Source organism: Limulus polyphemus, unplaced genomic scaffold (genome assembly GCF_000517525.1).
Source record: "Limulus polyphemus unplaced genomic scaffold, Limulus_polyphemus-2.1.2 Scaffold1235, whole genome shotgun sequence".
NCBI classification, from domain to species: Eukaryota; Metazoa; Arthropoda; class Merostomata; order Xiphosura; family Limulidae; genus Limulus; species Limulus polyphemus.
Genome location: NW_013666845.1, coordinates 82,500 through 96,791, shown reverse-complemented (window position 1 = coordinate 96,791; position 14,292 = coordinate 82,500). Strand labels below are relative to the sequence as shown.

Sequence of the window (14,292 nt, the reverse complement as noted above, 5' to 3'; positions counted from 1 at the left end):
CATTTTTAACAGACTTTCTAAAACGTTTACCACAACTGATATAAGACCAATGGGTCTATAATTACTAGGACAATTTTTATCACCTCACTTGAGAAGTTTGTTTGTGAATTTCGCGCAAAGCTACACGAGGGCTATCTGCGCTAGCCGTCCCTAACTTAGCAGGGTAAGACTAGAAGGAAGGCAGCTAGTCATCACCACCGACCGCCAACTCTTGGGCTATCTTTTACCAACGAATAGTGGGATTGACCGTCACATTATAACGCCCCCACGGCTGAAAGGGCGAGCATGTTTGGTGTGACGGGGATTCGAACCCGCGACCCTCAGATTGCGAGTCGAGTGCCGTAACCACCTGGCCATGCCGGGCTTCTCCACTCGAGAAGAAGAATTACATTAGCTAACTTCCAATCCTCAGGTACCTGCTCACTATTCAAGGACTGACAAAAATAGTAACAAGTAGCTCATATACTCAATATTTAATTTCCTTCAAAACCCTTGTGGAAATATTATCTGGCCAAAAGCCTTATCGTTCTTTAAACTTTCCGATTTTTTCTTACCCAGCTCAGAATTAATGCAGTCATTTTGTTCGATCTTGCTTCCACCTATCAACTGTTCAAGATATGGAATACTGCTTAAATTTTCGTTAGTAAAAACCGAATAAAAGGCAAAATTTAATAATCTAGTCATCTTATAATCATCAGATACGAACCTTCCTTTATCATTCCCTTTACCAAAGGCCCAACTCTCATCCTAACATTTTGTTTTCCTTTAATATGTTTTAAAAAATCCTTACTGGTATATATTTTACATTTTCAGCCAACCTTTTCTCGTACATCCTTTTCTGATGTCCCTAATTTCCCGTTTCACCAACTTTCTTGATCTTTTATAATCTTCTAGATCTCCTGTCATACCAGTCAATTCAAATTTCTTAAATTTATTTTGGTTTTCTTTAATTTTATCTCTTATACTCTTTGTGAGCCAACCCGTTTTTTTACTTCCAGCTACTCTTTTATTTCTATAAGGAATATGTTTACCAATTTATGTTTATCAAATTTTTCCACATCTTATCAGTGTCTCTAAATAACTAAGCTGCCCAATTCACAACAGATAATTCTTGTCTCGTCCCTTCAAAATCTGGTTTTTTTGAAATTTGTAACCAAAATATCATTATTCCTGATCTCTATATGCAGCAAAACATTGAACCTAATAGAGCAATGATCACTTGCACCCAGATGTTCCACAATTTACACCCTCTGGGTCATTTCTATATTTTGAGAATATCTGTAAATGTATCACATTCATAGTAGGAAACAGTTTATTTATATCTAGACGTCCTTATGTGGTCAAGGAAGTCATTATTTGACTTTTAAATATTTGATGTTACAAGTTACTCGTTATCAAAGGTGCTCCCACCGATAAAATTTTTAAATTATAAACATATGATGTTCATAGTTTGGAGTTGTGTCTTATAAATGTGAACGAACATTATTTATATATAAAGTTATTTACGAACCATCAGAGAGTTTGTAACAAAAGCATCTTAGGCAAATGTAATGTGAAATTTTTGCCCTTGCAAAATTTTGATTTCCTGTTCTATTGCAGTTCTGTAAGACGCATATAATGAAATCTCTTTTTTCCCACTTGTAAGGCACATAAAATGACATCCATTTTTTTCCCACTTTATCCATGTGAAACTATTTATCAGCTTCATTAATTAGATACATTGTGTTTAATTAATTTTTTATCAAAGTTTATGGAGGTTCTTACAATGGAGTTCTCATACATTTATAATGCTATTATATACATGGCCAACGAAAAATATATATTAACTGTTACAAACGACTGTGCTGCATATGAATCTTCATAACATAATAAAGAACACACAGTCAGGTCAATTAATGAACTGGAGCAATTAAAGCAATAAAATTATATCACGTGATAATCAAGTCACCCCTTATATATATTGTTTCTTTTTGTTCTGTCGTGAAATCTGAAAGAGAAGACAACACACCCTCAATGGTTCGCAGGAAGATTTAATTTGGCGAAGCAGCCTTAACGGCAACGTTAGTAGGCTACATTGTGATACCAGTACATGATGCTAATAGACCCATTCTGTCTCCGTTAACTGTAACAGCCTGAAAGTAAATTATAATTGCTTCTTGTTGAGGGCGTTTCCTTTCTATGTTTGTGGCACCAACATGTTGTCTGAGACACAAAACGTGTGCACAGGGTTGCCTTCGAAAACAATCATAGATAAAACTGCCTTTGATCCTTCAAATCGTGTTTAACGTTACCTTGAGCCTTGTGGTATCAACATATCCGGCACAAGCGCAAAGATAGGCTCTTGTTGTCTTATTTTAGGTGCAAAGCTACACAATGGGCTGTATGCGTTTTGTTTACAACAGGGAATCGAACCCCGGATTTTAGCATTGCAATTCGTAAACTTACCATTGACTCACTGGGAGACATAAAGCTAAATTACACATTAGAAATAATTATTATTTTACGTAATACATATATTTTTTTTAATTTTACAGAAAATTAAGTACGGAAATAATTGTGTAAAATGTAATTGTAAAACTATGTTATGGTTATTTAGAAATAAATAATTAGTTAACATCATGGAAAGGAATAAAATGAGAACTTTTATCGGGGCATAAGTTAAACGGTTGTGTTTAAAACCAAGGTTCATAGCTAAGGCTACGCGTTTCTTTCTCCTTTCCTCTGTTACCAGCCATTTATTAACGCATTTTAACAGAGAATCCTCTGTTAGAATGAAGGCTCTTCTTTTATGTTAATTCAGTGGGATTTTCTTCTTAATCTTTATACTCAACTACCATCTGGTTGGTAAACAGCGAACATTGTCGAAATTTGAAAGGTGCTACGTTTACAGTTACTCACCTTTTTCACTATGTCGCTTAATTCTACTTGTTTGCTCAGGTGTTGCATCTCCAGTTGTCTGTACTTGGTCTCTAGCGAATACAGACGTTCTTCCACGCGAAAGAGTCTAAGACCAAAGAGACATGAAAGGCTTACAGACACTACACACAGAATCCAAAGCAATACTGTAGGGCCTTTCACGCACCGACAACATTCCTCTTGGGTTTTGTGTCTCGATGCTGCAATGTCCAGATGATGACTGTTATCCTGTTGAGCACATTTTGTATCTTGATGAAGTTTTTGGTGTTGTTGCTGATCATGAATAGAAACCGAGGAGCTCCTGGACGTCGGGATTAAGTTCACTGTCGTGTTTCTGTTTTTTTCAGAAATGCCACAATTTTTCCGTTGACCCTGATATTCTTTAATACCACCCATGTTTTCTTTCAAGTTTTTACCTTAATAGCTTCTTACTAAGCCCCTTTTCAGCTGAGGTGTTAAATAAATTGTGATATCCTAGGCAATTTGATAGAAAAGCTGGCACGTTGACGTTATTACGAGGTAATGTGTTCTCTATCGCCACACGGGCACGAGACGCGAGGCACCTTTCGCGAGCACCCATCGGCTTGCTACAATAGCTAAAACTAAACTGACGGTTTCGTTCTTAAAAACCTGTCTTAAAACGCGCACGCGAACGTCAAGCGCACGCAGCTTGTGAAGGCAAGTTCATTATTCAAAAGATGGTGTACGCAGCAGGCATTGTTTGCTGGTTGATGTCCACAACGATTAACACATCAGAGGTTGCCAACAGTTCCGCCATTTCGCAGTAGTCCAGTTAATCGATAAACATAAACTAACATATACAGTTCAGACTAATGCACTGGATTATTCCAATTGTAGCAATATCGAACTATTTTATCCATCTTCTACATGCCTTATAAAGCTAATGTTTGTATGTGTGTGTGTGTGTGTGTATGCTTCTTTTAGCGTAAGGCTACAAAATAGGATATTTGCGCTCTGTCCATCACTGGAAATCGAACCCCGAATTTTAGCGTTATAAGTCCGTCAACTTTCCGATGACCCACTAGAGGATTATAAAGTTAATATTATGTTTATTTTTATTTCCGACTACTTATTTTTGGTCAAGAATTGTTCCCATTTCGTATACCTTCAACTTTTGATTTAATTTTGTTTTTGTTTCAACATTTTTCAATGATGCATAAGTTTTCGTCGTTTTGTTTTTTCACACAGAATTACATCGATTTAGCTTTATGCTTTTGCTTCTTTTTTCTTTATTAATGAATATTTGCTCTAACAATAAAATTGCCAAAGTTGCTAATTAAAAAAATTTCAAACTAATACGATATTTTCAAAAGAAAGAGTATCTCGGACTTTTCTCGTGAAGAAGTTTTTGTTTAGTTAAGAGTTGAAATAAAAACAAAAATGGAAATATCAGAAAAATTGCTGTAACCTTAAGATAATTAGCTGGCAAAAGACACCTCGATAAAGATTATAAACGCGACCAGTTCCTGACATACTCGGCTGGAAGCTCTCATCTTCAAAATCCAGTTTCTGGAATAACATATTTTCTCTTTTTGAGGGTCTGGTGGAACTGCTAAAGAAACACCCAATTGAATAAATTATTTCTGTGGAAGATAAAATCTATTCTCGTGATGACCTGTGCGGGGGGTCCGGTCACGGTTTGAATGACCTTTTTTGGATATGAGAACTGTGACTATGAACAATGCGTGTGTGCGCGTACCACTGTAGCTCATACTAACCGTCTGCCAAATCCCAAAATAACATTGCACGGCTCATTTATTATTATTATTATTATTCATCTAGGTATTCTAAAAATTTGTGAATTATTACTGGTTGTTTATGTTGAATAATCAATTCCCATCGCACCTAACCAAAGCTAAAATAACATAATAATAGCTCACGTTTGGTTTATCATCTCAAAGAAAACCGAGACTGGCTGAAAGAGCTGTTCGATTATCAAATAAAACCATTCCAGTCTATCGACTAAACACACTAAAGTTCTTGATCAAATACTCATCTTCTGGTCTTCGCCAGAAATATCGTATTGCAACGATGATATCATGATTTATCACACCAATTTTCTAGGGCGCCTTTTACCTGCCTCCTCTTACTAAGGTCAGCATTTGTACCCACGAAAGGTGTTAACTTGCCCTCAGCCTATATCTATATTAGCACATTCAAATAATGTTTATGTAAATCTTTGAAGTATTTCTAATTTATAATAATGTGATTTAACAGTCACGGTTTATCAAATCAGTGCATCCTTATCTACCAGTCCTTTATTACCAACACTTGTACTCATCTGAGGGCAAGTTAACACCTTTCTTGCTATGTATATTAGCGTATTCAAATAATGTTTGTGTGAGTATTTGAAGTATTTCTAATTTGATCTAACTTTTAATAATGTAATTTAACAATGTAACTAAAGATTGCTAATACACAAAGAATGAAAGTGATTCTATAACACTACCACTGTTCATGTACTTTTTAACCAGGGTCAAAAAAAAACAACCTTACGTGATATGAACATAAAACGCGCGATAGTTTTACTACCTCTGAGATAAGGCAGATATACAAAAAAATTTTATTATGGATAACTTTCATTTATCTAAATTTTATTAGCTACAAAAAAAAGGGTGATGAGAATATTTGGTATGCACTATCTACCCTTATCTGAAGTGCCCTCCACGTCCATCGAAATATTTTCATATAATCATGAGTTGTGGAGTCTTTTAAATGATGAGATATAAAAACTGTCCATTTCAAATAACACTGAATCGCGCGGACATTCCAACAGTTTTCTTCACCGTAAGACCATTTGTTTACTTCATGTTTACTGTTTATGGAATATATGTATAGTTAATAAACACAAGAAAAGCTTTATGCAAAGCGACATTAGAGCGCCTCTCTCATTTTTTGATTTTGTCTGGCATGGTATGATGGTTAGGGCGCTTAACTTCTTGGTCACATGATCGATACCCTTACCTTACTTACATTTTCGATCGTTCAGCTGTTGCGCGTTATAATGTGGCGCTTAATTCCACTATTTGTTTGTAAAGAGTAACCGAAACGATGATGGTGGGTGGTTTTGATTAGCTGTCTTCCTTCTTCTAATCTATCACTTCAAAAATTAAGGACGGCTAGCGCAAAAATTCAACAAACAAAAAACTTTTCAATTTTAGAAAAAAATATTCATATCAAATCAATTTATTGGGTTTGTATTATTTTGATTGAGATGACAAGCTGTGCTTGAAAACGTCTTTGAATTGTGTTTACCTCCTCTCAAATGGCAAAAGTCCTCTTAATTCTTCACGAGGTGTTTGATCTGCTTTGAATATTATAATAAGATACGGTCCATCATGTTACAACTCATAACGAAGTCCAGTGTTTTTATGCTTATCTAACAGAATCAAAAACTAGGTACCAGGACAAATATCTCGCTGTTACAAAAAGGAATTTTTAAAATTAAAGCAATGACGAGATTTTGTTCCCTATTTCTAAAAACCCAATATTGCAGTTACACATTAACTACTTAATGCAGGTGATTGCGCTAAAATATGCCTAGAAAGTTTTATCCTATTTATAAGAGTGTTTTTAGAATAATAAAAAAGACAAACATTCATGAGTTAATATAATATCATAAGCACATTTAAGTAATAAAAATAGAAATATGGAAGTTAATTGGAAATCATTTTTGAACTGCAAATCGCTTTAAGGGTTTCAATCATAATCTAAAACATACTCTTCTAAATCATAATAGTCATAAAAATAAAAACCATGCAAATCGCTTTAAGGGTTTCAATCATAATCTAAAACATACTCTTCTAAATCATAATAGTCATAAAAATAAAGACCATTATTTTCTAAGTATTAAAACAAACGTTTTTGTTTTTTTTGTTAAGTGAAAATCATAGCTACGATTTCGATTACAAACTTTTTTGTCGTCGATTTTGTAAAGATCCGAATGTCTTAGTTTTTCAATCAGGATTGACAGTACACATAATAACATACGAAATAAAATATGAAGTTATAATGTAATGGGGTATTGCTTTTTATTTAAAAGATTAATGAACTTTAAACTATTGTGGGAAATTATCTTTCTCTTCGTTCCAACAAATAATTGTTTATTTGTTTGTTTCTTCTTAAGCACAAAGCTACACAAAAAGTTATCTGCGCTCTGCCCACCGCAGGTATCGAAACTTGATTTTTAGTATCATAAATCTATCAAAAGAAAACTACTCTTCATGCATTTTATTATTTTGTTAAGATTTATAAGGGCAGGAAAGTTTAAAAGCAGTTACTCGTGTATGTTAGTTGATGTCAAACAGTACTGGTTTGGGTTTATCTTTCTTGAACTTGTTTTGCACACTAACCAACTTAGAAAGTGTCATGGGAAAGAACTTCAAAATGTTAACTATTCTGCCTTAATAACGATAACTGGTGTATGGGCAATATAATTAGATTGTTTATTTAAAAAGAAAAAAATCACTGCTTCAGCCTAGTTTAGGCTTCCCTGTTGAGGACGTCTATTAATTGTATACACAAGTACACCAAAATAACAGTTCCTATTTTTGTTTAATACGCGAGCTGACCTAAAACTTACTGGTGAGCTCATCATTGGTGGATTATTCCCGGGAATAGTGAGAGGAAAGCCGATTTTGATATTTCTAAACCTGACATACCGAATGCTCAAACAAACATTTAGTATGAGTAAAGTGTGCAGAATGGTATGAATAATAATTACAACTGGGAACGTAAACAAACAAATAACTACGTAATGTTTTATAAAAGAAAAGCAGCTTTTCATCCACGAGAAACAAAAATTAAACACTGTCAATTTTTTGTAACTAAAGTGTGAATTTCAAGTTGACCTTTTTTACAAATTGTCATGAAAATTATTATGAGTCTCATTAATCTTATCATGGACAGATACGAAGAAGTGATTGAAAGTTTTGCAACTACTGCACCGTTTTTTTAACTTGTTATTTATGTAAGAATGAAGAGCAGGATTGTATCTATTGTAAAGTGCCTTTTTAACGTTTTCTTATAACAGTAATAATTTTCGTGACCGATATTAAATGGCAGATCTGAGATCAAGATGGGGATGGACTTTCAAATGTTCGAATATTCTATATTATTTGTTTGTTTTTCTCCCCTTATCTTTTGGCGTTGAAGATAACTTGAGATTCATTATATGGTTTATTTTTGTAAGATATTGCTCATGAAAGATCTATATTTCTCCTATTTTGTCTGTAAACTTTTACAGATTATCACTTCTGTACGTAAGCATTTAGAATATCTTTGTATTGAAATGTTTCGATGCTTTATACTGTTTTTTCCTTGCGAAATGAACGATAAGTATCCTTAAAGAGTGACCCCATACTTCTACTAAAATGATTAAAGTTAACACAAAAATAGATTTAAAAACTTTATATAATGCTTTACACTAACTTCTTATTTTTAATATATATAATATTTTCTGCTTGAGATTAAGATCAGTGGACACTTTTCTAACGATGTAAGTCTTGTTTTCTCTTAATGGATATAGAAACGAACGCTTTATCCCTGTATGTCTTTCATACATTGGCGAGGAAACTGATGTTAACCTTGTCATTACAAATGCTTCTTTTCAGGCGAATTTAATCGCCTAGCAAGCAAACTCCTACAACGACGCAGCCGGTTGGTGAAAGATTAAAACGGCTACTTCACCAGAAAATATCGATTTGAAGACAGACCACCCTCATCAGTAAGCTTCAACTAAATAAAAGACAAAAACAAATTTTCATTTATATAAATTTTCTTATCACAAATGACGGAAAAAGTATAATATGCAGAGACTAATATACTGTAAAAATAATTATTTAGCAGCCGTATTGCTATATTTGCTTAGAACTTTTTGGAACATTTTTTTTTCTGAGTACAATTATCATAAGTTCTAAATTAATAACATGAAACCTAACGAATTCAGAGCCAGATAAAAATGTTACTGAAAAAAAAAGTGATGACAAAAATTCACGATCTCTTTTAACAAGACTAGTTTTACACGCTAACTCCCATCCACTTTTGACTTTTATTACTAGAACTATAAAAAAACTGTTTCAATGAAAGCATTTGACCACTCTTAATCGCTGTTGAATGTTGTACAAGATATCTTTCGTTTTAATTTATAGCCAATAGCTTATATTTTGTTACAAACTCACCTTTCGCCAATTTTATGCACGCATTATCAATCAGTGAACGTACCTGGCTAAAATGTTAAATCAACCCATAGAATTAGGGTAAGATATAGATATCATTTCATAACAGAATATCAAAGTTGCTTACATTTCCTTTCATTATTATCCCCCAGTGGCACAGCGGTATGTCTGCGGACTTACAACGCTAGAATCCGAGTTTCGATACCCGTGGTGGGCAGAGCACAGATAGCCCATTGTGTAGCTTTGTGCTTAATTACAAACAAATCTTTCATTATTAAGTGAAAATTTCAATGGCGACAAGCTTAACAAGATAGAATTTTTCCAAACCAATATTTATTGTTCCTCTGTGTGTGCGCTAAACAAAGCATTTTTTTTCGGGATATTTGTTTTAATAAACACTGTTTAAATAACATAATAAGCATTGCCAGTTACAATATATATCATTTACATAATATAAAAACAATTAGCAGTTGCAATAAACATTACGCTTATAGAATGATATACTTTTGTATATATCTATAAGAGTAAGAACTACTTTCTATATGAATGTAATTAATATTTATTATTTTCATTTTGCGTATTAAGACTTTTCAAACAATTTACTGTTCGTGAAAATCCACACACTTAATAACACAAACAGCCCCCCAGTGGCACAGCGGTATGCCTGCGGATCTACAACGCTAGAATCCGGGTTTCGATACTCGTGCTGGGCAGAGCACAGATAGCCCATTGTGTTGCTTTGCTCTTAACTTCAAACAAACTAACATAAACAATGTTATATATTCGGAACAATGTTAACTGAATCTTTATTTACATTACTTTGAGAAGCTGTTTTGCCATCTGGTGACAAAAAAAGTAGGTAAACTTACTCTGATTTTCTTTTCTTTTTTCAGAATATTCAAAGCTTGACTGTATATTAAATCTTTCTTAGTCTTTTTAAAGTCATGTAATAGTAAAAAAAATAATAACGTACACTTCTCTTTAAATCTGTCTTTATTGAAGTTTATTAATTAATGATTTTTTGTAATAAGTAAAAAAGTTAAAATCCTTTGGGAGTCGAACACTAAGCCATATTTTTAGGCTAAAATAAAGGTGAAGCGTGTGATTGCAAAGCTTTTATTTAAGAATCGTAACAATCACACAAATTGGGCATATTGTGATAAAATTAACAAACCTACGTTTTTGACCTAATATCTGTGATAAAAACAACGCTAGGCAGCAGATCTATTTTCCTTATTCTTCTTAATTTAATCTGAATCAAGGCTTTTAATTCAGATACGTGTCAAAATAGCATTTAATTTTATTTATTTTTTTTTTGCCATAAGTCACTGCCCATTAGACCTTTCGTACAATACTAGAACTCCACAGCGGAAAAGAACTACGATGTCAGCTTTTCTATCTAAAATGTTATTCTATATGCACTATGAAAATTTCAATACACGTATCATTAAGTGTATATACTACCATTTATTATAACTGGCAGTGAGACAATGTTCTATTTCTGAATGTCAACATTTTTAAAAGAAATGCTGGGAAGAAAGCATGTTCTCTACACAAATACTCTTTTCTTTCAGGTATGATATGGAATGTTTAGAGAAAGCACTGTGCTGAGTCGATGATCGAACAATTAAAACAACACTATACCTTAATGAAGATCTCTTGAACTTCAACACACGCTTACCCCCCCCCCCTCTCCCTCCGATACCAATAAAATAAATTATTTATCGTTTTAAGAAATCAAGTTGCCAGTCCACGGTCCTTGTGAGCATAGTCTCAACTTCCCATAATCTCTCTCCACCTTCATTGGCTGATATAATTTTGATTGTCAAAGCTTCTATAGAAGAAGAGCTCCAGCAGGATATTTAAATGTTTCGCAAAAAATTTGGATGAAAACGTTCATGGAGAAAAATAATGAAAATTAACATATAACCTACGTAGTGAGTCTAAAATAACGACAGCTACGTACTCTGTTGTTTTAAATTTAATCGATCTTAGTTTGAAATTCTGCAGTCACTGAAACTATTTTCGATAGTAATCAGGATACTTAATTACCGATCTCCATGAACAAACTGAGTGAAAGTTAACAATGAATTTTCATTTCTTTGGAAAAATTTACGTAAATGTTCATTCTAACGAAATTCAGTCTAATTCCTTAGATCTCTTTCTTATCTTCTGTGGTTAATAAGCATGTGTACATTTCACTTTTATTTCATTGTTCATATTACAGAAGTTAAACAACGACATCATTGCTCATATTACAGAAAGTAAACAACGACATCATTGCTCATATTACAGAAATTAAACAACGACATCATTGCTCATATTACAGATGTTAAATCGCGACATCATTGCTCATATTACAGATATTAAACAACGACATCATTGCTCATATTACAGAAGTTAAATCACCATTTCATTGCTCATGTTACAGAAGTTAAATAACGATATCATTGCTCATATAACAGTTGTTAAATCACGACTTCATTGCTCATATTACAGAAGTTAAATCACGATTTCATTGCTTATATTACAGAAGTTAAACAACGATATCATTGCTCATATTGCAGAAGTTAAATCACTACGCTATACTATAGTTCAGCTGTTTAACTTACACTGCTGTAGCAGTATAACAACTGTCACATTATGTATAAAAATTAGCGTTTTTCTCTGAATTTAATAATTTGTAACTGATTACATTTTTTGAAATAACTGGCTTACAAAAAGCCATCTTAAAAGTGAAGCATATATATATATATATATAAATGTGCGCACTCAAAATACACCTCAATAAATAAATAATAATAATCCGAGTTATTCTAACTCCAGAAAACTGAAGTTTATATAACACACACAACAAAAGAAAATGTTGGCATATCCTGTTTCGTTGGTCTCTACTAAACGCATGTGAAAAACTGGTAGACTTATGTCATAAATTCAGTAAAAAGATGGGACTCAGGTGGTTGAACCCATAATATCCCGAATGATGTAGTTTGACCCTACACATTTACCTTTCACACACACACAGTTGTGGGCATAATAGCGTTAGTTATTAGCATCCTATATACTACCGTACCAGCAAAATAATGTCAATTTCTTTAAAATTACATTTTATTTTTGTTTTAATACAGACTAGGCAGACTAAGCCTAACCGAATTACCTATAAATCTGGTCATTCTAGGCCCGGTATTTCACATAACTTGCTGAATTAAAGAAATAACACATATTTATTTACAGAAAAAGATTTAGAATTTATTTCAAAGTCCATTTATACTGTAACAAATATTAAACATATCAATAAAGAGAGAAAGCTGTTGTAACGACAGGGGAAGTCACGTGACGCTGTAACACGTAATGAGTTCTATTCTTGTATATAAGTGCGCCAGACAATTAATCGGAATCGTATAGCAGACAGAAGGATTGAAGATATAGACGGACAATTGAGTCAAGCGCGGTAGTAAGTAAAGTGCGTAAATCGTTCGTTGTAAATTATAGCGTGTGTTTAAGTTAAGCTGACTGTGGAAATTAAGTGTATTGCAAAGTTGAATTGAGAAAGAATAAACTAGTTTTATTTGAAAAAGGACTTGTATCGCTGAAGTTCTACGGAAATAATTTTTACGAGTAATTAACTAACGACCACAGACGTAACACTGTGTTAATATATGACTAAACAACTGGGCCGTTGTTGGCTAAAAAGCAGCTTCATTGTTGTGAAAACTCGCCTCTTGACAACTGAAAAACATTTTTAATCTTGAGCTCGTGCCTTCTTACTTTGCATATATATACATATGTACATTTCTAGTGCATTACTTATTCTTGTATGTTGTTTATATGAAGTTGTGAAGTGTTTCTGTTTTGTTATCCATGCACATTTTTGGAAATGATTGAATAACTGCTAACGCAGTAAATTTCAAACTTCTTTAATTAACTTGTATATCTAATACTAGATATCTTATATCTAGTGAATCATAGGCACATCATTTGCTTTTTAACATATTATTTCAAAACAACTGATGCATGATTTTGATTTGTTAATCCCTTATGTATAGAACTTAAGACGAAGTAAAACTTACTTTATATATTTTTTAAAATTAGAATAAATAATTAAAAACAACGTTTTATATTTACACAATAGAAACTTTATTGAAACCGTACGGCTTCCACTTTAAAATATATCTCTACAAGTACATACGTAGATCACGTCGAAACATGTACTTGTAGAGAGATATTTTAAAGTGGAAGCCTTACGGCTTCAATAAAGTTTTTATTGTGTAAATATAAAACGTTGTTTTTAATTATTTATTATAATTTAAAAACATTTTAAACACAAGTGCCGGTAGTGCATATGCATACTTACTTTATAGCCTGGAATTATGACTGTCTTATAAATATAAGTACGTTGTGAACCTAACCTACAATCTGAAATAATTAGAATTTACTTTTCTCTGACTTTTTAAGTTATATTTTTCGATAGTCGCAAAAATCCCGCCTTTTTATTCTTTCCCTATCAATGTAGTAAACTGACAGACTCAGTTAAGAGGTTTTCTTTTATTCTGACATGAAAACGAAAGTTTATAAAATAAAATAAAAACTTAACCAATATTATTAGATATTACGTTGTCATCAGAACTTCAGTGGCGAATCCACCATCATGACTCGATACATAAAGTATTATTTTCTTGAGATTTAAGCTTCACGGTGGATCATCAGTATGCCTGTAGGCTAGAATCATAGTTCGATACCTGCGGTAGGCACAGTGCAGATATCTTCTTGTGTGGCCTAACGCTTAAACACACACACACACACACAAAAACGCATTTTGGTTTTTGACACTGAAAGTATTATATTTTAGTTTATTGACATTGAAAGTATTTTATTTTAATTTTTATTTAATCAACCTTATTTTTCGTGATTAATTTTTATTAAATGTAAATAAATTTGAATTTAGAAAATTATATAGAAAGTTAGGGACAACGAAGTCATGCAGTAATTAGCGAAAATACGTGATTATATATATAAGGCCTGGCATGGCCAGGTGGTTAGGGCACTCGACTCGCAATCTGATGGTCGCGGGTTCGAATCCCTGTCACACCAAACATGCTCGCCCTTTCAGCCGTGGGGGCGTTATATTGTGACGGTCAATCCCACTATTCGTTGGTAAAAGAATAGCCCAAGAGTTGGC

At 33.1% G+C, this 14,292-nt stretch overlaps 1 protein-coding gene across 7 annotated transcripts in view; it reads right to left on the bottom strand.

The window, feature by feature from the left end:
* LOC106462738 (collagen alpha chain CG42342-like) overlaps positions 1-3,523 on the bottom strand; it is a 220,189-nt gene extending 216,666 nt beyond the window's left edge. For all 7 annotated transcript variants that reach the window (XM_022390068.1, XM_022390071.1, XM_022390069.1 and 4 more), the window contains exon 1: positions 2,899-3,523. In XM_022390068.1, the coding sequence (XP_022245776.1) occupies positions 2,899-3,312 (414 nt within the window). In that variant the 5' untranslated portion in view covers positions 3,313-3,523. The remainder of the gene's footprint in view (positions 1-2,898) is intronic.
* Between the last annotated feature and the right edge of the window lie 10,769 nt (positions 3,524-14,292).